This window comes from Solanum verrucosum, unplaced genomic scaffold, assembly GCF_900185275.1.
Source record: "Solanum verrucosum unplaced genomic scaffold, falcon-dt-bn FXZP01000252.1, whole genome shotgun sequence".
Classification (NCBI taxonomy): Eukaryota; Viridiplantae; Streptophyta; class Magnoliopsida; order Solanales; family Solanaceae; genus Solanum; species Solanum verrucosum.
The window spans coordinates 882,366-907,187 of record NW_026019988.1 but is presented as its reverse complement, the minus strand read 5'-3'; the positions used below and the strand labels follow the sequence as shown (position 1 = coordinate 907,187).

Genomic DNA, 24,822 nt, shown 5'->3' with positions numbered 1-24,822 from the left:
GAATTTGGATATGAGACTTCTGATAAAAAAAATTCTAATATAATTCTACTTAACAATTCATTATTATCTTTGATGGTCTTATCAACCATCGATCACACTAAAAAAAAATCAAATGAAAATATTTTATACATAAAAAAATTACATATTTCAAGTCTATGTGATTTGATGAATTATGAAAGTTTTTCTCCTAATTCTTGAAATATTTAAATTAATATATATATATATATATATATATCTTTTTGTCATCTTATAGAATACTATTTTGGCACGTGTTAGTTGAGAAAATGACAGAAATGATCCCTTATGTTTGAAGATACATTCAAAATAACCCTCAAGTATGCACATAATTTTAATTTGTTAAGATTTTAAAAGCTAATATTTTCAAAGGTATAATTTTTTGTAGTTTTTGTTATTTCTAATTTATATATATATATATTATTATTATTAATGTTGCATATTTAAGATTTAGTGAGACTTTCTTGATATTATGATTTATTTCTATTGAAAAACTAACCGATCGAGTTTATAGATATTTGATGAAAGCTAAAAATATAAAGGGATTTAAAGGACCAAAATTATTTCATACATACATAAAGAGGGACTATATTGAACTTATCATCAAACATTAGGGACCTTTTTGTCATTTTCCTTGTTGTTAGTTTTGAGAATTGATTTCATTTTGACACAATAGAGAAAACTCATTCCCAAAGTGATTCTTCTTCCTTTGTCACCTTCTCCACACTACCCCACCCCCCTCACCCCCACCTTCTTTTCTGTTTTTTTTCTGTCCACTGACTGAAGAATAAGGAGCTAATTGAAGTTGGGTTTTGCTCATTTTTCTGTTTAAATTCTTAAAATTGAAAAGGGGTTTAACAGAATCATGGAAAAGAAGAAGGAGAAAGAAAAAGAAGATATGAGGAATTCAAGAAGACAGCTCAAAGCTATGCTTAGGAAGAATTGGCTTCTCAAAATTAGACACCCTTTTGTTACCTGTGCTGAGGTTAGCTCATGCAATTTCATACTTCAAAGAGTTTAAAAATAGGGAAAAAAGAATAAAATTCAATTTTTTTCTTTTGATCAAGGAAAAAGAATCAATTTTTTTTGTGTGGGGTTTGCTTGAATTTTGGTATATTTTTATCATGGATTTTTTGCTGTCTAAAGTTTATATTGTTGTCCAAGATTCTGTATTTTGTGTTTATGTCTGATGGAGTGAGGAGATTATAGTTTCTCTATTTGGTGATCATCCTATTAGGAGTTGTTATAATCCTGGAAAATTGTAATGTGCCCTGGAGAAAAAAAGATTCAATTTTTCTTTTGATGAAGGAAAAAAGAATCAATTTTTCTATTGTGGGGATTTGCTTGAATTTTGATATATTTTTATCATGGATAATTTATTGTCTTAAGTTCATATTTTTATCCAAGATTCTATTTTTGGTGATCATGTCTTGTTGTTAATTACTTACTATTTTCTTTCTATGATGGAGTGAGGATGTTTAAGTTTCTTTATTTTGGTGATCATCCTCTTAGGAGTTGTTGCAATACTGGAAAAAAAAAGATTCAGTTTCTTTTTTATGAAAGGAAACAAGAATCAATTTTTCTATTGTGGGGTTTGCTTGAATTTTGGTATAATTTTATCATGGACCATTTGTTGTTGAAAGTTCATATTTTTATCCAAGATTCTATTTTTGGTGATCATATTTTCTTGTTAATTACTTATTTTTTTTCTATGATGGAGCAAGGAGATTATAGTTGCTTTATCTGGTGATCACCCTCTTAGGAATTGTTATAATCCTGGAAATGGTAATGTTCACTGAAAAAAAAAGAGATTTCTTTTGATGAAGAAAAAAAGAATGAGTTTTTCTTTTTCGGGTCTTGCTTGAATTTTGGTATGTTTTTGTCATGGATCGTTTGTTGCCTAAAGTTCAAATCTTTATCCAAGATTATATTTTTGGTGTTGATTCTTTCTTGTTAATTACTCATTTTCCTTCTATGATGGAGTGAGGATTGTGGGGTTTGCTCGAATTTTGGCATAATTTTATCATGGACCATTTGTTGTCGAAAGTTCATATTTTTATCCAAGATTCTATTTTTGGTGATCATATCTTCTTGTTAATTACTTATTTTCTTTCTATGATGGGGCAAGGAGATTATAGTTGCTTTATCTGGTGATCATCCTCTTAGGAATTGTTATAATCCTGGAAATGGTTATGTTCACTGAAAAAAAAAAGAGATTTCTTTTGATGAAGAAAAAAAGAATGAGTTTTTCTTTTTCGGGTCTTGCTTGAATTTTGGTTTATTTTTGCCATGGATCGTTTGTTGCCTAAAGTTCAAATCTTTATCCAAGATTATGTTTTTGGTGTTGATTCTTTCTTGTTAATTGCTCATTTTCCTTCTATGATGGAGTGAGGAGATTATAGTCTGCTTTATTTGGTGATCATCCTCTTAGGAGTTGTTATAATCCTGGAAAATGATGATGTCCCCAAAAAACCAAAAACATTGGGCCAAGTAGTCAACTTCTCAGTTTTTTCTTTTTGCGGGTGTGTGTGGGGTGAGGGGGTGGGTTGGGAGGGGATGCCGAAGTAAAGGGAAGGAATGTTCTGTTAAGGATCAAATACACCTCTAGGAAAAAGATGTAAGGGGGAAGCTTTAACAGGGAGCTAGCACTGAATCCTTAATGCCAGATTACCATTTGACTTTGACAGACTGAGTTGAGCTCCATTAGTTCTTATGTTCTTCATCCACTGTTGTCTCTTATAGATAAAAATATTTGGAAGCATTGCAAAAAGAATAAGTCGCATGGGCGACCAGAGTTCAAATGCCATCAAGACTTGAATAGCTAGGGTATTTGTCTCATCTGGTTAAGCTTTGGTGGTCAGAGTTGTAATGCTACTTGTTACACCCCTTCCCCCTCCTCCCCCCAAAAAAAAGAATGTTACATGTCGTCCTCTTTTTATGATCTATCATATGTTATTGGGCAACCGGCTTAAATACAGAATTACAAGTAGCAGTTGCATGGGATTTTACTTACAATCGTACTAATATGAAGACAATCAATGTTTTCCATTAAAGATGTGGAATCAATAAGAAATACTAAACCTTAACAGGGGATCAATGGAATTCAATGTAAATGGTTCCTGTGGATCAGTAGTGGACCATTATAAAGCGTTGCATTATGTAAACAACTAATTTGATTCAAACTCTTACAAACCACAGTAGGCAAAAGGAAAAAAAAGAACTTCATAATTTCTGTTTTTGGCTTCTGCATTACATTGGGGATGCAGATCTAAACAATTTAGGGACCCTGGTATTGCTGTAGAGTCTGTTTCTTTCCCTTCTTGTGATTATCCCTTCTTTAGTACTGAAAGTTTTACTCTTTTAGCAATTGTTACTGCTTAACCATTTAGGTAATCTGTAATTGTTTTCTGGTTTTCTTTTAATGTTTAAATAAATTAAATTGCAAGAATGTGCGGTGAATTTGATTACAACGACGCCTTAGTTTCAAACAAGTTGGGGTCAGCTATAACTTGTTTGGGACTGAGGCGTAATAGTTGTTTTTCTAATCAAATTCTCTTAATATTTTATATTTCGTATTCTGTCCTCAGTGGGTTCTTGAGATGTCATAGCTTTTTATTGAGAGAAGAGGGACTAATGATTTCTTTGTAAAATAAATCTTTTAACTACAGATTTTACTCCCAACTCTCGTTATGCTGCTGTTGATTGCTGTGAGGAGTAAATCTGATATCCGCATCCATCCAGCTCAGCCGTATGTTTTCCTCAACTTGCTTTTACCTACTCATAATAGATTTATGTTCATTAGCATTTCTCTCTGTTTGCATAGTACTTGTGTCTTTTGGAAAGGCTGAAAATGGAGTAGGACTAAGTTTATTTAGGAAAGCATGAAGCTCTTTTTCCCTGCGCTATTAGTTAAGTGAAGCAACATGATTTATTTTCTGTTGTTACATTTTCCAAATGCGTATATAAACATTGTGGGAGATCGAAGAGTGGCAGATATATAATAAGTGGCAGATATATTCTAATAGTTGTTGACAATTTCTTCTGTTTTGTCCAAGCTGGTCCGCCAATGATTAACGTTTGTTAACCATATCCTGCTTAACAAAGCTTTACATTTTCAGTTGGTTCCCCGTACTTATGTCAAGATTCTTCTATCTGAAACTGGTAAACACGAAATATGCAGGTATATTCGGCAAGGGACAGGGATGTTTGTGGAAGTTGGAAAAAGTGACCCTTCTCCCCCTTTTAACCAAGTTCTGGAGCTACTATTGGCCAAGGAGGAGTATTTGGCATTTGCACCTAATACACCTGAGACAAGGACGCTGATCAACATTTTGTCTCTGAAATTTCCCGTACTGAGGGTATATTCTGAGATTTACCTCTTACTGATATTTCTTCACTATATTTTTCTCTAAATTTTGTAATCAGATCTTCTTTTCTCTTATAATGAAAATTTTCAAAGTATTAAGATGATGGTACTGATCACTTGTCAATTGATGTGTCTGTAATGTGGGAAAGGGCATAATATCTTCCAAATGGAGTTTATTCCTTTTTTATATATTTTGTGTTCTGGTGTAAAAGTCTTTCATTGTAAGTCCACTTGTTCTCGCGGATTTCTCGGTTATAAAAAAAAGGGTGTTCCATTGTAAGTCAATGGTTCCAATGCCTTGCTTTCCAAAGAATTTGATATATAATATACTTTACCATTATTTTGAAATCTTACTCAGGTCAATTTCATTGTTTTATTTTGGCTGGTGGGAACGAGGTTAATTTCATTCGCTATTGTAAAGGGCACCATTGCTATGATGAATGCACTTGTATCTAAGAGTGACAGATACTGCTAGACTGGGATAAAGAACTGATACTGATCAACATTTTGTAAATACAAGCATGTTATGATGAACTCAGCTAGTCTGGCTGTCTCTTAGTTTGGTGAATGTCTTCTAGATTTTGTTTCAGATGATGCTTAGTATTTATTCTTTTGCAGCTAGTTACCAAAGTTTACGAAGATGAAGAAGAACTTGAAACATATCTACGTTCAGATCTTTATGCTACGTATGACCAAAATAAGTGAGTTATCTTTTCGACTTTATTTTGGTATACCCAATATATGAGGATATGGCTTGGAAGTTGGTTGTGATGATTGTTTTTTAATAAGGTAGATAATTTTATTACTGTTCGAAAAGCTCCCTATACATGCTGGACACCAAAAGAGGTTGGGAAACCTTCATCAAAGTATTTTTCTTTACAAAAAAACCCAGTCTTAGATCTTGTGGATTCTCCGAAAAGAAATTAGACGCAAGGCTACATGATTGTTTTTAATAAGGTAGATGATTTTGTTACTGTTTTGAAAAGCTCCCTTGTACAAGCCGGACACAAAAATAAGTTAGGAAACCTTCATCAACGTATTTTTTTTTACAAAAACCCGAATCTTAGATCTTTCCCCAAAAAGAAATTAGACGTGAGGCTATTTAAGGCTATTCCTTAAATGTACGAAGTCATTTTTTTATAACCGTCGTGCCTGAGCCAGCTTGCTCGCACCTCGACTAATTCCACCGGGTACCTGCTATCGCCCACCTGCACATGTATAGGATAACTCTGTCCACCAAGGTTTGGACATATAGGGAGAGATCACATAGTGTTTTTGCCTCCGCTAGGATTTGAAGCTGAGACCACATGATTCTCAACCAACTTCATTGACAAGTAGGCCACACCATTGGATGCAAAGTCATATTCAATTCCTTGTAACACTCTCCAGTTTCTCCTTCCATACTACCCACATAAGGGATAAAGGGGCAACCTCCCATGGCCGTGGTCTTCTCTTTCCTGCTTGTAAATGCCCAACCGTGCAATGGGGCTCATACTGTACCTGGTATCACCCATTGTTTCCTGGACCACTCTCCTAGACCCGACGCCACCTTACGGTTTGGATGTTATGATATAATAGCTGAGGTTGGATGTCTTAAAGAAGTCATATAGATGATACAGTTTATAGTATGCCATTGTTGCATGAAATGTTCTCTGAATTTTCACCGTGTTTGAACATAAAAAGGTTTATTCTTTGAACTTTGAAGTTAACATACCTGCTCGACTTTCTTCAAATTACGTTCTGAAAATTTATATTGGTAGTTTATAATTTGAGGTACATAGCAGAAGGATTTTTAAGAATGTTATATTATCTCTTCATTTAATATATGTGTATCTATACTTTATCCTTACATACCTATCAAAAAAATAAACTAAAAAGAGACAAGAACTTTATGTTTACATAACTACTATGTTTTCATTTTACTATCTTGCTGAATGTTGTTTTACTTGTTGCTATATTTGTGAAATTTAAGTTCTTGATACGTACTGTCTGATGGAAAATATTTGCTTTGGGCGGTTTCATGTGCCTTTCCTTATGGTATATCCATGTTATACTTTCATATTAGACTGAAGGATAGATGCCAAGTTATCTTTCCTTTTTCTTGCTTTTTTGTAGGAACCGTACAAACCCTAAAATTAAAGGAGCAGTAGTATTTCATGAGCAAGGTCCTCAGTTATTCGATTATAGCATACGCCTAAACCATACATGGGCTTTCTCAGGATTTCCTGATGTTAAAACCATAATGGACACAAATGGTCCATTTCTGAATGATTTGGCATTAGGCGTCAACACCATACCAATTTTGCAATATGGCCTCAGTGGGTTCTTAACAGTAAGAGTTTGTTAACCTCTCTGCTACCTTTCGGATTCAATGGTTATGTTAGTCGTTCTAATTTATTTATGTTCACATTTTATTGTTAGTCCCATGGAATATTTGGCTTAAATTTTTTAAGTGAAGTACCCAATCCATGTCTAGAGGGTGTTGTATTGAAGACATAATAAATTAGTAAATAGCTCAAAAATAAATTAGTAAATATCTCACAAGTTGGCAGAAAAGATTAATTGAACAAGATATATGTTGCCTGCATTAAGATCTAAAACTTGTCATAATTATCCTCTTTGGCTGCTTAATCTTTTGGATGAAGTGGAGAAACAGAGTTAAATATGACCGTAGACTTATATTTTCTACTTTGCATATCCCGGTACAATTATGTGCCTTAAAAGTTGCTAAAGGTCTCAAAATCAATTGGCAGGTTGTAGCTTAGGATTTCATCTCCACCCCAATAGCCACATATAGTACAGGTTTCTTGAGATTCTCAATATCTCTCTTTCTGTATTTCCTTATGGTCCGTCCTTACATAGTTATCATAGTTAGAATCGTCCGACTGCACAAGTATGAACTTGATTAAGATTACTAGGTTAGAGGAGCTATATGAATTGGTTAAGGTAGTTGGATGAGTTGTCTCATTTTTAGTGCAAGCTACTTATATGGTACTCTAGCTTACTAATTTTGAAGTGAGTTTCATATGCATGGACTGTAAGATAGTATGAAGGCGTTGATATGGAGGATGTTTTTAATCTGTGGTATGATGGCCAAGTATTCAGGGGGTAACTTTGCATCATACATTAGGACAAGATCAAAAGGAGAAAAAACTTTGATGACAGGGGCACCATCTTTGTGAAGTAGGAATTTGGTGTCTGCAAAATGTGATATACATGTTCACTAAATTGATAGGCTGATGTGAGATTGACCACGTGCATAAATATTTTTCCTTTTTTTCTTTTCACAGCTCCAACAAGTCATAGACTCATTCATAATATATGCTGCTCAAGCAACTATGACGAACTTACAAAGGTTGCCTAGCCACTCTCTTGATTCAGATGCCCAGCTCAAGATACCATGGACTCAGTACAGTCCTTCAGACATAAGACTTGCTCCATTTCCAACTCATGAATATACTGATGACGAATTCCAGTCCATTGTCAAGAAAGTCATGGGAGTGCTGTATGTGAATTCTATATTTCTCTTCTTCTTGAGTTCATATTAACTTTCTCCACTTATGTATGTTTTCCTGTGCTTTTATTATTCTATCTCATGCTTTGATATATTGGTTTGTAGGTACTTGCTGGGGTTTCTTTATCCGATTTCTCGTCTAATAAGTTATTCTGTCTTAGAAAAGGTATAGCATATCTGAAAAAGAATTGCTTTGTTTTTCCTCCCGAAAACATGTTCTTCACTTTCTAACTTGATCGCAGTTGTGGAAGAATTTTCATAGTATTTATTTTTGGTATCTTTGATCTGTAGGAGCTCAAGATAAAAGAGGGCCTATACATGATGGGTTTGAAAGACGAAATATTCCATCTCTCTTGGTTTATAACATATGCTATTCAGGTAAAAATGCAACGTTTGTCTCCCTAAAGACTAATTCCCCCAACATAAGAAAAACATAATTGCGGGTGTTCACAGACGACACCCAAACCAGAAGAGGTGGAAAAGTAAGAAAGAAAGGGAGAAGCTTTCTCATTTTGTATGACTTTGTTGAGAAGCTTTCTTCTGTTGTATGACACTATGAGTGTAGTATTTACTTCTTAATCTTTTGCTAACAAATGAAAATAAACGAATTAGCTCCTTGGAGATAAATAAATTGAATCACTACAATTTTTTTTCTCCCGTCTGATTTTAGCATCTGATGTTTTTTTTCCAAAACCCCTGTCATGAACCACGTCATGTCTGAGTTATACTGCTTATCATTATTGTTTGGTATATTGATCTTTCATGACATAAGTCATCTGTACGTGTTTAATATTCTGTTTCTTTGGCAGTTTGCTCTTTCTTCTGGGCTACTTACAGTATGCACCATGAGTACCCTGTTTCAATACAGTGATAAGACGTTGGTGTTCGTGTACTTCTTTACCTTTGGCCTCAGTGGAATAATGCTCTCATTTATGATTTCCACGTTCTTCACGAGAGCAAAAACCGCGGTAGCTGTCGGGACCCTTACTTTCCTTGGGGCATTCTTTCCCTATTATACTGTCTACGACGAAACAGTCTCCATGTTAGTCTTCATTCCATGTGATTTCGTAGTTGTAGCGATATCTGCAGTGCATAAAACTCCTTGTTTATTTCTCATGTAGGATAGTGAAAGTGATTGCTTCTTTCCTTTCACCTACGGCCTTTGCATTAGGATCCATCAATTTTGCTGACTATGAGCGTGCTCATGTTGGACTCCGGTGGAGTAACATGTGGCGGGTATGTTCTTTCAGTTTTTTTCTATCTTCTTTTCTTATTCATTTCCTGCACATCACTGCCTTGTTTACTTATATTAATACTACAGGAATCTTCAGGAGTGTGCTTTTTGGTCTCTCTCCTGATGATGTTACTTGACAGTCTGTTGTACTTTGCAGTTGGTCTGTATCTTGACAAGGTAACTCTTCTGGACTCGGTTAAATATTTTTTTTAAAATCTTCTCGATTCTACTTTCCTCTCCCTTTATTTCCCATAAGTTCTCCAACTCACTGTAGTTGCTAGTTTTACCTTTTTTGTTTTCTTAAAACATCTTCTTTTTTTAAAATTTAAAAAGGCCATTACAGCTTGCTAATTTTAGGTTCCTGTTGGTTTACCTATTTTATTCTTTTGGATTATTCTATAAAAGCTGATATAATGGTATCATTTAGGATGAGTTTGAGAAGTTTTACTTATCCAATCAGGTCCTCCAAAAGGAGAAAGGATTTTGTTATCCATTGCATTCCTTGATTCAGAAGTGCTTTGGGAGGCAGAAAAAAACCAGAAATAATTATGCATCCACCTCAGAAGTCAAATTCACTGAGAATTATGATGAAACATGTAGTACTGATTTTATAAAAGATGTATCAGGACCAACTTTAGAATCAATGAGCTTGGAGATGAAGCAGCAAGAATCGGATGGCAGGTAAATTTGTGTCATGTGAATTTCTAAGATTTTAGTGCATATAATGGAATAGGTGTTTCTTTGTCTTACAGTGGTACTTCACAATATTTCCAGATGTATTCAGATCAGGAACCTACGAAAGGTGTATGCTACAAACAGGGGAAACTGTTGTGCTGTTAATTCCTTACAACTGACTTTATACGAGAATCAGATTCTGGCACTTTTAGGTATCCATGTTTGGTTGTCTCTGCCATTTTATGTGGCTTCACTGGATCATTAATCTCTAATTCTTACCTACAACAAGCTGGACAATAGTCCTCAAAGACAAATGAGGGTTGAGAACAAGTTTTGGAGGACCAATGATTAGTTTAACGTGTACAAAATTTGCTTTATCTTTTAATTTCCTTATTATGCGACACAGCAATATCTATTAGAATGGTACAACTGGAATGAACTTCTGAATGTTATGTCCCTTTTTTCTCTTGGTTTGTAAGATCGCGCAATGATGTCATTAGTAGAAAGCCATGTACTTTTGTATGGTCTTATTTTTGCTATACTTATATACAGGTGCGTTTTCGCCCTTCTTTAATGAAATTTATTACTTAATCAAAAAAAAAAAAAGATCATGAAATGGCCTGTGAAATCTTTCGTCTGACTTTGTCAGAATGTGGGCATTTCATTTCACAATTCTTTCAAGGAAAAATACCTTTTACTTGTTCTCTTGAATTTCTTTTTTGTTTTTCTTGCCTACTTTATCTCATTTATTTCTCTTGATTTTGTTGATTAAAAATAACTTCTTTATTTTGAAGGACACAACGGGGCTGGTAAAAGCAGTACAATAGCCATGCTTGTTGGTCTCATTTCTCCTACTTCGGGAGATGCTCTGGTGTTGGGGAAGAACATCTTAACTGACATGGTAAATCGCACATTGAGATCCTCATATTTTGACAAGATTTAGAGCCTTGAAATGTTCATATGAGCCACTAGGAATATGTGTGCGCGTCTTTTTGTGCCTGTTCATTAAACCCAAATGAAGAACTTGTTTAGTGGATCACTTAGCTCAATGAAATTTATCGTGGTGGTTGCTATTCTTTTATTGTTCATTTTGAGTCTCTTTTGTTCAGAACTTCAGATGCTTTGGTTATGTAACTTAGTTTTGTTGCTTTAACAGGATGAAATACGGATGAGTTTGGGAGTCTGCCCTCAGTATGATATTCTTTTCCCTGAATTAACAGTAAGCAAATTATTTGAATGCCGTGGGAGATGCTATTGATACTTCCCTCTTTGTGAGGATTTCAATTATCTTATTATCCACATAAATGTCTAGTTGACTGTGTTAATTCTGAATCTAGAAGTATTCACTTCATTTTGTGCTTCATGTGCTTCTAATTGCCTGCATTTACATTGAGGCGGTATCATCTAGAGGTGTTCCTTATTTTTCTATTGAAAATCTAACTGTCAATCAATTAACTAAACCTTAATCCCAAGCTAGTTGAGGTCGCCGGTATGAAATCCTCTATATCTATTCTGCTATATTCGAGATCATCTAATACCAATGTTCTTAAATAATTTCTTTAAAGGTAAATGGAGTTTAATAACTCTCACACTTATATATACACTAACATACAAGTCTTTAGCTGTAACTAAAAGACTATCAACAACTAAAGCTTTATCTCAACTAGTTGGCAGTCTATCATTATGAAGTTTCTGTGGAATTAGGGACATCTATTTGGTTATCTTTGATTAATTTTTGTAACAAAGACATATCTACCTCAATAAATTTGCCCTCTATTCCTGAAAAGTTTTATTTTCTCTTCTGAACACTGCAAATAGATAACACTTCTAGATCACACCTGAAATATCAATTAAAAACCAGTATAGAACCAAAGATTTTTGAACACTTCCGGTGATCCTAGTAGTTCTACTACTATTACTACTACAACAACAACATACCCAGTGTAATCCCACAAGTGGAGTAAATAAGTTCTTCTACATAATGATGATATTTCTATCAAGTTTTCGCTGCATGATGATGTTTTGGGACATCGCCGAAACTCTTCTGTTGCATGGTCCATTCCTCTGCTATGTTTCTATTTTTTGTTTCATATTTTTCTTTTTAGAGGTTCATGTGCTCTATGCTTTTAGTTGCGAGTGTATACAGTCCCCTATTCATGACTGTATCGTGGTTAAATGATTTTTCCCAGGTGAAGGAACATTTGGAAATATTGGCTGATTTAAAGGGCGTTTCTGAAGATTCTAAGGAAAAGGCTGTGACTGAAATGGTTGATGAGGTGAGTTTTTCCCTGAGCACTCTTGAGATAGCCGATAAATGGATTACGGTGCTATATCTTCTAAAATCTTGAATGTAGATTAAATTATCTTCCTGTACAAAATATCTGGTGTCACCTTTTTTCTAGCAAGATGAACTAGTGGACTTTAAACTGATTGATAGAGCACTAGATACTTTTGGAAACTAAAAAGGCTGAAAAGGTCCTATGTTGTATAATAAGTAGTTAAAATCTAAAGTTTCTTTTGTTTAGTTTATGCAATATAAATGACTTTCCTGCATAGAGACTTCACATAGGATGAGTAATTATTGATTGCATGAGCCCTGTTTCTTGACAATTATGACAAATATAGCTTCTCTCCTTTCCCCTTGGTGGTCCTGCTTGTTAAATAGTTTCTTCCATGGCTTAATTCAGAACTCATCCTTCTGTGCTTAATAAGCTGATCGTGGTCGGGATGTTTGTTCTTTATGTTTGATTAGGTTGGATTGGCAGACAAGCTTAATACTGTTGTTAAAGCTCTTTCTGGAGGTATGAAAAGGAAGTTGTCCCTTGGGATAGCTCTTATAGGGAACAGTAAGGTTAGTACAGGTTAAACAATTTTGTTCATTGATTGTGCCTTGAAACTTCCTGAAAATTTTAGTCTACTTCTTAGGTTATTATTCTCGATGAACCAACAAGTGGAATGGATCCATACTCTATGCGGTTAACTTGGCAGCTGATTAAAAGAAAAAAGAAGGGAAGAATCATATTACTTACAACACATTCCATGGATGAAGCTGATGTGCTAGGAGATCGGATTGCTATCATGGCCAATGGTTCTCTAAAGTGCTGTGGAAGGTGTTTCTCTTTGCGACTGAGAACTTCAGTTTATTTTGGAATTTTTTTTTGCTTCACTTGGGGTTATAATCTTATAGAACACATGGCGCTAGGAAAGGTGTACTCTGCTACCCTTACGAGGAGTGACCATCTTGAGACTACTTGGCCTTCGCTGTAGCCATGAGTTAATGCTGCTTTTATAATTTAATGTCCTTTGTGAAATTTATTTACTCAAGTTTTCATTTTCTTGACAGTTCAATCTTCTTGAAACATCAGTATGGGGTTGGTTACACTCTTACTCTGGTTAAGGTATGCTCATCTTAGCTAGGTTAACGATTCTTAAATGTTGGGGCCTTTATATCTCAAAATAATCATTTCTAAGATTCTTGGTGGTATCGCTATTTTCTGCAGACTGCACCAGGTGCCTCAGTAGCTGCTGATATTGTTTACCGCCATGTACCTTCTGCCACATGCGTGAGCGAAGTACTTCTCTTTCTTCAATATTTAATTTTTCCCTTCCTTTGCCCTTCTTTCTCATTCTATAATAGCTTCCGTATTGATGTGTTTTGACTATGGAGTTTAATTTAGGATGCCTACTTGCATATTGAGCTCAATCACATAAAAAAGATGAGGAAAAGAAAAACTTTCTTTCGACAAGAAATTTTTGTTACTCGTGCCAAACAGTAAAAACTTTCTACTATTTTAGGTTGCAGCAGAGGTTTCCTTCAAGCTTCCCCTAGCATCCTCATCCTCCTTTGAGAGCATGTTTCGGGAAATAGAGCGCTGCATGAGAAGATTCAACCCTGGATTTGAAACAACAGACTATACAGAGGTAGACAATCTTGGCATTGAGAGTTATGGCATATCTGTCACAACTCTGGAGGAAGTGTTTCTGAGGGTTGCTGGTGGTGACTTCGATCAAGCAGAGCTCCTTGAAGAGAAAGCGGATCCAAATTTATGTGATTCCGTTGATTTAAAAGTGTGCCAAACTAATGCTCCGAAGACATTCTTCCCTTCCAAATTGTGTGGAAACTATTTTGGAGTCATTTGGTTTATGGTGACCTTAATTGGTTCAGCTTGTAATCTAATATGGACTGCAGTTTCAAGTGTCATTAGGCTTGTGACAATGCAGTGCTGTTGCTGTTGTATACTGTCAAGGTCTACTTTCTGGAAACACTCGAGAGCCCTACTTATTAAGAGAGTGAAATCAGCCCAAAGAGATCAGAAAACAATTGTATTCCAGCTGTTAATTCCTGCCTTCTTTTTGTTTCTTGGTCTGCTGTTTCTTAAGCTTAAGCCACATCCCGATCAGCAGCCGGTCTTCTTCACAACCTCGTACTTTAATCCTTTATTGAGTGGTGGTGGTGGAGGTGGTCCAATTCCTTTTGACCTCACCTTTCCTATAGCAAAGGAGGTCTGATTACTATTTACGGCCGCATGTTTACTCTTTCTAATCATACTTAAAGGTTCTTCATCAATGCTTTGACTGTGCAGGTTGCCAACCATGTCCATGGAGGCTGGATCCAAAAGTATCAAGAGACAACATACAGGTTTCCTGATTCTACCAAGGCATTGAACGACGCCATAGAAGCAGCAGGATCAACTTTGGGCCCTGTTCTACTTTCAATGAGTGAATATCTGATGTCTAGCTTCAATGAATCTTATCAGTCAAGGTGAGTTACTCTGAAAGTCATCTTCAGCTTCAAACAATTGCTGTCATTTTTTTTCTTCTTGCAACCCTTCCCCGAATAGCTTCGCTTTTGAGCCAAGGGTCTATTGGAAACAATCTCTTTGCCCCACAAAGGTAGGGGTAAGTCTACGTACATCTTACCTTCTCCAGACTCCACTTGTAGGATTACATTGGGTATGTTGTTGTTGTGTTAGAATAGGAATGGGTTTATACAATCCTATTAGAATAGGAATAGGTTTATACAAGCCTATTAGAATAGGAATAGGAATACAAATAGTAAATAGTATCCTACTTGGTAAAGGATTGTATTCTAGTATGTAAATAGGATCTCAATGTAATAATGTAGAAAAAACAACAATTCAATAATATTCTTCCCTTATATTTCTCACATGGTATCAGAGCCTCTACGATCTTGGTAAACAATCAAAGAGCTTCCACTACTGGCGGGCGGCTATTATCCATATATGCCGCCCGTCCAGCCAATGATTATGTTAGCAAAAGTTAGGTCACCGTGTATCTTTCTGGTGACTATTTTCTCATTATCTAATTTGTGTAGCATCGTCCCATCATTCTGGTGACTATTTTCTTATATTTAATTTGTGTAGCACCGTGCCATCATTCAGGTGACTACTTTTTCATATTTAATTTGTGTAGCACCGTGCCATCATTTCTGTGACTACTTTTTCATATTTAATTTGTGTAGCTCCGTGCGATCTTTCTGGTAACTACTTTTTCATATCTGGTTTGTGTAGCACAACACCGTGCCATCATTCTAGGGACTACTTTTTCATATTTAATTAGTGTAGCACCGTGCCATCCTTGACTATATTTTTTGCATATCTGATTTGCGTAGCACCGTGCATCTCTCCAAATTACTTTTCATATTTAATTTGTGTAGTACCGTGGATTTTTTTTCAAACTATTTTCTCATAACTGAGTTGCATAGCATCATGTGTCTTTTTTAGTGACGACTCAGATTTGATTTGCATAGTTCCATTCATCTTTTCGGTGACTCCTCAAATCTGATTTGCGTAGGGTTGTGCCATCATTCCAATCCTACCCGTATAATTTTTCTTTTTCAGTAGGGTCGTGCCATCATTCTGACCCTACCCATATTATTTCTCTTTTTCAATGGGGTCGATCCATCAATTCAAACTATTCTATATAATTTCTATTTTCTAGTTGGGTCGTGACATCATTCCGACCCTACCTATATAATTTTATTTTTTAGATTATGACCACTTTCAGCCATCAAATCTAATACTCCGGCGTATGAGCATGTTCGGACCAATTTTTCGGTGACTTTCTTGTTTATTATCGACTCATCTATTGATTCCAACATAATCCATATACTTTATACTAGATTTTGAGCACTTTGTTGCTCAGGGGGTTTAGTAGCCTTGTATGTCGATTGTGTAACTGAAACAGTCTTTGCAAGTTTAGTTTGGGAAGTTCAACACTGTAATTTTATCACTCTGTATTTTATCGGCATTATGCATCAAATTCAGTATTTCATGAGAAGATTGAGCACGTTGAGGGGGAGCTTGAGGGGGAGTTTTAGAATAGGAATAGGTTTATACAATTCTATTAGAATAGGAATAGGTTTATATAAGCCTATTAGAATAGAAATAGGAATACAAATATGAATAGAAATACAAATAGGAATAGAAATAGTAAATAGTATCCTACTTGGTAAAAGATTGTATTCTAGTGTCTATAAATAGGATCTCAACGTAATTGTTAAAGAATGACAAAAGTCCCACATCGGTGGTTAATGAGATGGGTGGACTCCTTATAAGGCTTGGGCAATCCTCTTCCCTTTGAGCTAACTTTTGGGGTGTGAGTTAGGCTCAAGACCTAATTTAACATGGTATCAAAGCAGGGCCCGTCTCACCCGATGTTGGGACCCCCAAAATCAAAATTGCCCACGCACCAGATGCTAAGCACTGGGCGTGAGGTGGGGTGTTAAAGAATGACAAAAGTCCCACATCGGTGGTTAATGAGATGGGTGGACTTCTTATAAGGCTTGGGCAATCCTCCTCCCTTTGAGCTAGCTTTTGGGGTGTGAGTTAGGCCCAAGACCTAATTTAACAGTAATAATGTAGACAAAACAACAATTCAATAATATTTTTTTCCTATATTTCTCACAGGTTAGTATTTTACTAGTGCTCCAAAAGGAAAAGTATCTATAGCTCATCCCTGTTATTGTGTGTTCTAATGTTGTATCCCCGTGTTATTCCCAGTCGATGTCTAGTCTAAGCTTGTGGAGGGTGGGGGGTGTAACAGTGTCACACATTTATTGCAGCAATGGTCTATTGTCTCCTTATAAGTCTTTGTAAATCCTCACCATTTGCTCTATGTTCTGTGGTTGAGTTAAGCCAAATGTCTATTTTTTCCTAATGTGGTCTTAGAGATCCATTCCCGTCCTCCTTTTTGTTGTTGTCTTTCCGAATGTTGGAACCCCTTGTTATGTTATTTATGCTCCATATATCCAATCCTGAATGTGCGTGTTTGTGTGTCCCACATTGGTTGATAGAATGGGAGTGTCTCACATTGGTTGAAGTGTGTGATCACCAAATCTAGAAGCTGCTTAATCTATTAGAGACAGTACATTATTATTGTTATAGAATGTATATAGACTTAATCTTAGTAATATACATAGCTATATATAGGCAGCAGATTTATAGGGATCATTGCAGATCTGTAGGAATCACTCTTTATTTCTTTCCTTAGTTAGCACCTTATGTATTGTATTTATTCACTGTTCACCTACTGGAAGAAGACAACATCTTCCATTCAATTACAATTATTAAAATTAAAACATGAATTATTATGTTTTCACACGTGAGAAAAGGAGATATAATAATAGTTTTCCTTGGTGAATATTGTTAAGAAAATGGACTTTGGGCATAGCTCAACTTCAAAGTTAGCTCATGAGGTGAGGATTGTCCAAGATCATATTAGGAGACACCGGTCCATTCCCTTAATCAATGTGAGATACTGAACACCCTTTGTATGCTAAGTTTTAGACATTGGCGTGTATATATAATATAACATGGGGGCCCAAGATTGGATTAACAAGAATTTGGATGGGTTTGTCTCTAACACCATGCGAAATATTGCGAGTATCCAATTAAAACCTTACGACAATAGGTGGAGTGGTCGAGGTTTATATAAATGAGGGAATGGGGATAAAGTGTACTATCTAACACCCTTACACACATGGAATTTAAGACTTCTTTTTTTTGCTTAACAAGCATAAATATGCTTACAACATGTTAGGCATGACTTCTTTTTTATGACAAGGGAACCCACAACCGCTACCCTTTGGGTGCGCACCGGGTAAATCCCGCTCCTATGCAATAACTCGCAAACCGCACTAGGCAAACCCCGTGCGAGGAGCTCGACCCAGAAGGCCAACCCCTACTGTTGCAAGCAATTAGGCATGTGACTTCTATGCCTAACACATGTAAATGTGCTTACAACAAGTATGCCTAACACGCGTAAATGTGCCAACTCATGAAATGTAATGCATGTATCAATAACACATAATGGTGGTTGGATTATTTTATTGTGAAGATGAATTACAATAACACAAGTCGCTTTGACAAGATATTCTGTACTACCCTGGCATCTTTTATGGTCAGAAACCTCCTGTTGTCTTTAGACTATTTCAAATGCAAGTAAATGAAATCTCATCAAATTCCGATTGAATATGATGTTCATATTATACATTCTACTTCTTCCTGATTTGCCTGCAGTGGTTATTTATTTAGCTTAATAGGTCTGCCAAATGAATTAGATTTTCCTTCATTAAATCAGTTTCACGCATATTCTATTGCAGGTATGGAGCGATAGTCATGGATAATCAGAGTGGTGATGGGAGCCTTGGGTACACTGTTCTATACAACAGTACTTGCCAGCATTCTGCTCCTACATTTATCAATTTGATGAATTCAGCAATACTCAGGCTAGCTACACAAAATGAAAATATGACAATTCACACTCGTAACCACCCTTTGCCGCAGACGGCAAGCCAGCATCAGCAACATCATGTATGATTTGCTATCATCTTATCATTGAAGAAATTGTAGCATTCTAATCTACGCAATCTGTTGGTTAATTGTTTCCGCTGCAATATTCTTTTACTGACTATTTCTCAAAGAACGAGCAATGGTGAAGTCATGCTTGCTGGGCGATACATTATTCCTGTAAATAAAATTTAACATGATAATCTGTCAAAGTAAATCTTGGGTTTGATGGTGTTGCAGGTTGTTTCACGGGTTTAAGTTACATGTGCTATATGTAACTAGTAAAACATCATCTATAACATGTCTTATCTAACAGTTCATTTTGATTTCTGGAAGTTTTGTGACTATATCTTTTACTATACCTAGATTCTGTACTCGAATCTTGTGCAGATTACTAATGTGTGAAGCTAGTCTTTTACCACCGACACATACTCTTTTTAACCATAAATAGTTTGGTGAAATAACAAGTTGTCAATTTGCATTGCCCAATATTTTATTGACACTATTGCTTTATAATACATCAGTCAATGATGTAATTCTGAATTTGTTTCTTATATGGTTATCTTGTATCCTTCATTTGTGTTTTAGGATCTCGACGCCTTTTCTGCTGCAGTTGTAATCACTATAGCCTTTTCTTTTATTCCTGCCTCATTCGCGGTGGCGATTGTCAAGGTAAATTTACTCTTTTCTCCTAGAAAATTGTATTGCATTTAAGAAATGATATTTATCGGTGTTCTTGATCCCACCGGGTGGATCTAACTTTGATTGATTGAAAATTAAAAGAGCTCAGTATCAAATAATTGTAAGTAGTGTTGCTGGAAAGTCTGGGTGTGAATATACCTTCCTCTTTGAATTGGGAGGGATTCGGAGAAGAGAATCTTTTATGAAGTAATTAGAGGTGCTGCCTTATTAAAACAATAATGTTCAAAAGGTGCTCCTTGTATAGGAGTATTAGGCTAGGAAATAATCAGTCTCTATATTAAGAAAGTAAGTTTTTCTATGATTAAATAGAGAGCATCTTAAGGTATCCAGTAGAATATTTTATATTAGTTTCTTTATTCAAGTATAATGATAGGGGACCCTTGGTGTAACGGGTTTGAACTGGAAACAGCCACTCGCAAAAATGCAGGGTAAGGCTGCATTTGTGGTCTGGACCTTTCTCGGACCCCGTGAATAGTGGGAGATTAGTGCACAGGATGCCCCTTTTAAAGTACAATGATTCTAGACGTGTGATCTGAACTCATTTTCTCTTGATATTCTAACGTTTCTCACACATAAGAAAAAAGACATAACAATGGTACTCATCCATAATTGGCGTGTTCATTTGTTCTGGATTTTATTTCATCCTTGGAGGAGTGATTTCTGCAATTTGTTTGAGTTGTCAAGTATAACCACTCTGTTGGCTGGAAACCAATCGTATTCATTTTATTTTTTTTCTGTAGGAACGTGAAGTGAAAGCTAAGCATCAACAGCTAATCAGTGGGGTATAGTAGCTCTCTCTTTGACATGTCTTAGTCTATCCTTCATTTTAAGAATTGCTTTCTCAATGATGCTTTCATGCTCCCAAATTCTGCAGGTGTCCATACTCTCATATTGGGCTTCCACATATATATGGGATTTCATCAGCTTCTTATTTCCTTCATCATTCGCGTTAGTTCTCTTTTGGATATTTGGTATGCTGCAGTCTGACCCATCTGTCTATACAAAAAGGAGTTCACTTTAAATGATTGATTGTCAAGAATATTTCATTTAGGTCTTAAAGTTCAAAATAGAATTTTGCAAAAGCTTCACTTTGCTTAAATTGTTACTATTCTCTTCATAGATTGTACTATTTCTGTTGTAGATTGCATTTTTTTATGAGATTCTTGTGGAGAAGTTTCAGATTTCTCCTACCATTCACTGAGAAAACATTTCAAAGAGCCATTTCATTTATGAGATATCATTTTTAGATTAAAGACCTCAGTTGAAAATTTGAAATACCTGACGGGTCTAATTAACAGGTTTATCCCAGGTTTTGATCAAGTAATAAATAATAGTAGTAGATCATATTTGATGAAAGAAAAAATAGAAAAGTTGGATCCATAGTTGTGATGCATTGTTGTGGATCTCGATTTCTTTCTAACTTTGTGATTCTGGATACATATGTCTTCAGTTAATTAATATCCTCTTTCATATCCTTCGTTGGTTTGAAGAGTAAGGATTTTGTTACTTCGATTCACTCTCCTCTACCATTTGTCCTTAAATAGTTCTTTTACTAGTCTGTCTTATAATTCCTTCAGCAGCATCTTTGTCATTTCACAGTACTATTCCCAAGTTACTCGATCTCTCACATGAGATTGAGATAAAACCCATAGTTACTCCATCGTATCTAAACTGCGCTACTTTGGCTGGTTCGATCTGTGATGACAGAAACGATTGTTAGAGTCCCACATTGGTTGAGGGTATGGTCTATTGTCTCCTTGTAGAGCTATTTTTGGGGGTTGAGTTAGACTGCAAGTTATGAAGCCATGTTCAATCGTGGGCTTGCAGGTCGGTGTTAGAGTCCTACATTTGTTGATGGTATGGTTTGTTGTCATCTTATATAGGCTTTGGATATCCTCACCTCATGAGCTAGTTTTTGGGTTGAGCTAGATCCAAGGTTCATTTTCTAGCATATATTATACGAATCACTGGTTATCAGCAGAGGTAGAGGTAGGCCGAAGAAGTCTTGGGGAGAGGTTATTAGACAGGACATTGCACACCTTTGCAGCTTACCGAGGAGATGACTCTAGATAGAAAGATATGGAGGTCGAGGATTAGGATAGAAGGTTAGTAGGTAGTCGAATTTTGTCTAGTTCTCTGATCAGTACCTGTTGTTTCCTTTGCTTCAATTATCATATCATTTGTTGTTGCTACTTGGTTCTCTTCTTAGTTGTTTTCAGCATGACTTCTTCGCAATTATATTTGCTTCACATACTTGATTTTTGATATGTTTACTCAAGCCGAGTGTCTGTCGGAAACAACCTTTCTACCTTCACAAGGTAGGGATAAGGCGCTGCGTACACACCACCCTCCCCAGACCCCACATGTGGGATTACACTGGGTATGTTGTTGTTATGTTATATAGATCATATGTTTCTTTTTCCTATCCTTGATTAAACCTCCTTGTCGAGGAAGGTCATCACTTATATGGGACATTCTTTAGTATATCTCATTAGTTCTATCCACTTTATGACATTGGTGTTTTTTCTCTGTTCAATACCACATTAAGTTGTATTATTTTTGTTTGTTCATAATTACCTTCTTTCTTAAATCCGATTTTCACTATCCAAAATCTTAAAAAGAACTGTTTCTGTAGGTCTTGATCAATTTATTGGAAAGGATTCTCTCATCCCAACAATTCTGTTGTTTCTTGAATATGGACTAGCAATTGCTTCATCAACATACTGCCTCACATTCTTCTTCTCCGAGCACAGCATGGCTCAGGTATATGCTATGCAGGATATCTGAAGATTTGAGCTGTTGAATATTTTTTATCATGATACCAATCGGAATTTTTTTTTTTTTGCTGATCCTAATATTGTTTTTACATGCAGAATGTCATCCTTCTCATTCAAGTTTTCACTGGCCTCATTCTTATGGTTATGTCCTTCATAATGGGATATATAAATTCTACAACACACTTAAATTCTCTTCTCAAGGTTGGAAGACCTAAAATATTTCTTTTTCTGAATTACTATATTTTGTTATGTGTATGGTTTTAGCTTTAGAATTTAAGGGCATCCTTTAGATTGTTTTTTTTGTAAATTATTTAATAATTGTCATTTTCCATGCATTGAGCTACTGCTACTGCAGATAGTAGGATTTCTAGCTCGTAAATCTTTGTACCCTTTGATTTAAAAAAGGACAGCCTGGTGCATGAAGCATCCTGATATCACACAGGGTCTAGGGAGGCCGGCACCCCAAGGGGGATGTAGGCAGCCTACCTTGACACAAGCATCAGTAGCTGATTCCACGACCAGAATCCATATCCTATTGGTCACCCAGAAACAACTTTACCATTGTTCGAAAGCTCCCTTTAAACCTTCTGATGCCAAAGTTTGAAATATTGAAATCAATTTTTCTCTACAAGCTTTACTTTATTAGTCACGTGGAAGCTTTCCCTAGATAGCAGTAAGATCATGGAATGACTACTCTGGTGACAACTGAACATTGAGCGAGTATTTTACTAGTCCTAAATCGATTATCTGGAAGGAGAAGAAAAGCTAGATAAACGAAAAGATGGAACATTTAAACCCAGTACTAATCAATGTACCAAAAAATACTCGTGAAACTAGATGATCTTGAGAACTTGTGCATTTTGTCTATCATCCTGCCCTTTCTTGATAAAAAGACTTCCTATTTACACCACTCTAAAGTATGCTATCACCAATGGAAATAACAAATGAAATACTTTAGTTGGATTGCCAAGATATCGTTTCGTTTCAAGAGACTCATTATCTAATTACAGTTAAGTGATGTCTCTTCTTGTATTCAGTAGCATATGTGATCCTACTAACGAGGGACAATCTTTTCAGAACTTCTTTAGACTGTCACCGGGATTTTGCTTTGCTGATGGATTAGCTTCATTGGCGCTTTTAAGACAAGGGATGAAGAATGGATCTAGAGATAACATACTTGACTGGAATGTGACTGGTGCTTCCTTATCATACTTGGCTGCTGAGGTAGTCATCTGGTCTGCTGACTCTAATAACTTTATTGAAGCTTGATCATTTATTTTTCTTTGGAAGAAGTTTATCTTATTTCAGCTTTGATCATCTCGTAGCTACTTCTTAAGAAAAAAGTTCATGTGTGCTATATCTTCTGGTAGAGATTTTGTTTAAGTTATCCCCTCTGTTCTCTCCTTGTGTGATGGAAAGAGACACAATTCATTTGTTGAAAACAAGTGACATTCATCTCCACCAGATTGTATCATTTATGCTTAAATATGCTAAGATTAGGTGCATTTTCTACCTCTTCTGACATAAATAGTTACCTTGATGTTTGCGAGTTCGAACCCAGCTGACAAAAGCATGATATTTTGGAGACGGGAAGAAGGACAGACCCATTATTCATCGAATTTGGAACCCTGTGCTACTGGTCCTTGGGGATTTAGTTATCACCACATAAAAAAAGAAAAAAAGGCTACTCTGTACAGCCAATCATTTCCACCATCTTCATGGACTACTTTATCACTACTACTCTGAGCTTGTACATGCTGACAATGGAATAATTCATTGGCTGACCACAAATTTTGCACGATCATTTGGTAGTCATATTTCTTCTTGGTCTTTTGTAGTCTTTGATCAGTTGATGCAAGTTTTGTGATTTACACATTCACATGTATTATGTATTGTAAGGAACAATTGTTTTTCTCTTAGCATTACTACTTCCCGTCGTGTCTTTGTTATTCATCTTCCCTCTTGTGATTTTCTTCCTTCTTTCTGTATGCCACCTCATTTATAGCCTTTGCTAAGATCTCTTAGGTTTTAAGAAAACTTTTTGATTTTGGATAATCCATCAATGCAGGCCATTGTGTATTTCCTTATAACACTGGGGCTTGAATTCCTGCCTCAACAAAAAAGAAATCTTTCCAAAATTCATGAGTGGTGGAAAAGCTTGGGAAAATCTAGGCGTGCTAATTCCTTTGGGTTTTCGGAACCTCTTCTGAGACCATCCTCAGGGGATGTTGCTTCTGAACTCGACGAGGACATAGATGTTAAAGCAGAGAGAGACAGAGTTTTGTCTGGCTCAACTGATAATGCAGTTATCCACCTCCGTAATCTTCGGAAGGTATGAATTTTCTCTTTCCTGTTCCATCTCAAAAAGAAAATCTCTTTCCTGTAGATCAAAATATTTGTGTGCTTTTATCAAAACATTAAAAATATTTGAGTGTTAATTCTGTTCACTTATACCCAAGGGTGTGGCCTAGTGGTCAATGAAGTGGGTTGAGAACCATGATGTCTCTAATTCAAATCACCGTAGAGATGAAAGAAGAATACTAGGTGATTTCTTCACATCTGTTCTAGCCTGAACATCCTTAGTGGACAGAGTAACCTGGTATCTGTTGCTAGTGGGAGGTGGGCAGGTATCCCGTGGAATTAGCCGAGGTGTGAAAGCGGACCTTGACACCAGGGTTATAAAAAAAATAAAAATGAGTGTTAATTATGTTCAATTATGTATGCAACTT

At 35.9% G+C, this 24,822-nt stretch overlaps 1 protein-coding gene across 1 annotated transcript in view; it reads left to right on the top strand.

Annotated features, from left to right (window-relative positions):
• The first annotated feature begins 749 nt into the window (after positions 1-749).
• LOC125818674 (ABC transporter A family member 1) overlaps positions 750-24,822 on the top strand; it is a 28,875-nt gene continuing 4,802 nt past the window's right edge. The window contains exons 1-30 of the mRNA XM_049498185.1: positions 750-1,000; positions 3,684-3,763; positions 4,196-4,373; positions 5,000-5,082; positions 6,497-6,713; positions 7,672-7,886; positions 8,001-8,061; positions 8,187-8,273; positions 8,705-8,937; positions 9,017-9,131; positions 9,217-9,306; positions 9,590-9,810; positions 9,904-10,016; positions 10,599-10,705; positions 10,961-11,023; positions 11,994-12,080; positions 12,557-12,655; positions 12,730-12,914; positions 13,148-13,202; positions 13,305-13,376; positions 13,600-14,307; positions 14,388-14,566; positions 18,428-18,638; positions 19,203-19,286; positions 20,057-20,098; positions 20,191-20,287; positions 21,952-22,079; positions 22,190-22,294; positions 23,171-23,317; positions 24,162-24,425. Of these exons, the coding sequence (XP_049354142.1) occupies positions 881-1,000; positions 3,684-3,763; positions 4,196-4,373; positions 5,000-5,082; positions 6,497-6,713; positions 7,672-7,886; positions 8,001-8,061; positions 8,187-8,273; positions 8,705-8,937; positions 9,017-9,131; positions 9,217-9,306; positions 9,590-9,810; positions 9,904-10,016; positions 10,599-10,705; positions 10,961-11,023; positions 11,994-12,080; positions 12,557-12,655; positions 12,730-12,914; positions 13,148-13,202; positions 13,305-13,376; positions 13,600-14,307; positions 14,388-14,566; positions 18,428-18,638; positions 19,203-19,286; positions 20,057-20,098; positions 20,191-20,287; positions 21,952-22,079; positions 22,190-22,294; positions 23,171-23,317; positions 24,162-24,425 (4,446 nt within the window). The 5' untranslated portion in view covers positions 750-880. The remainder of the gene's footprint in view (positions 1,001-3,683; positions 3,764-4,195; positions 4,374-4,999; positions 5,083-6,496; positions 6,714-7,671; positions 7,887-8,000; positions 8,062-8,186; positions 8,274-8,704; positions 8,938-9,016; positions 9,132-9,216; positions 9,307-9,589; positions 9,811-9,903; positions 10,017-10,598; positions 10,706-10,960; positions 11,024-11,993; positions 12,081-12,556; positions 12,656-12,729; positions 12,915-13,147; positions 13,203-13,304; positions 13,377-13,599; positions 14,308-14,387; positions 14,567-18,427; positions 18,639-19,202; positions 19,287-20,056; positions 20,099-20,190; positions 20,288-21,951; positions 22,080-22,189; positions 22,295-23,170; positions 23,318-24,161; positions 24,426-24,822) is intronic.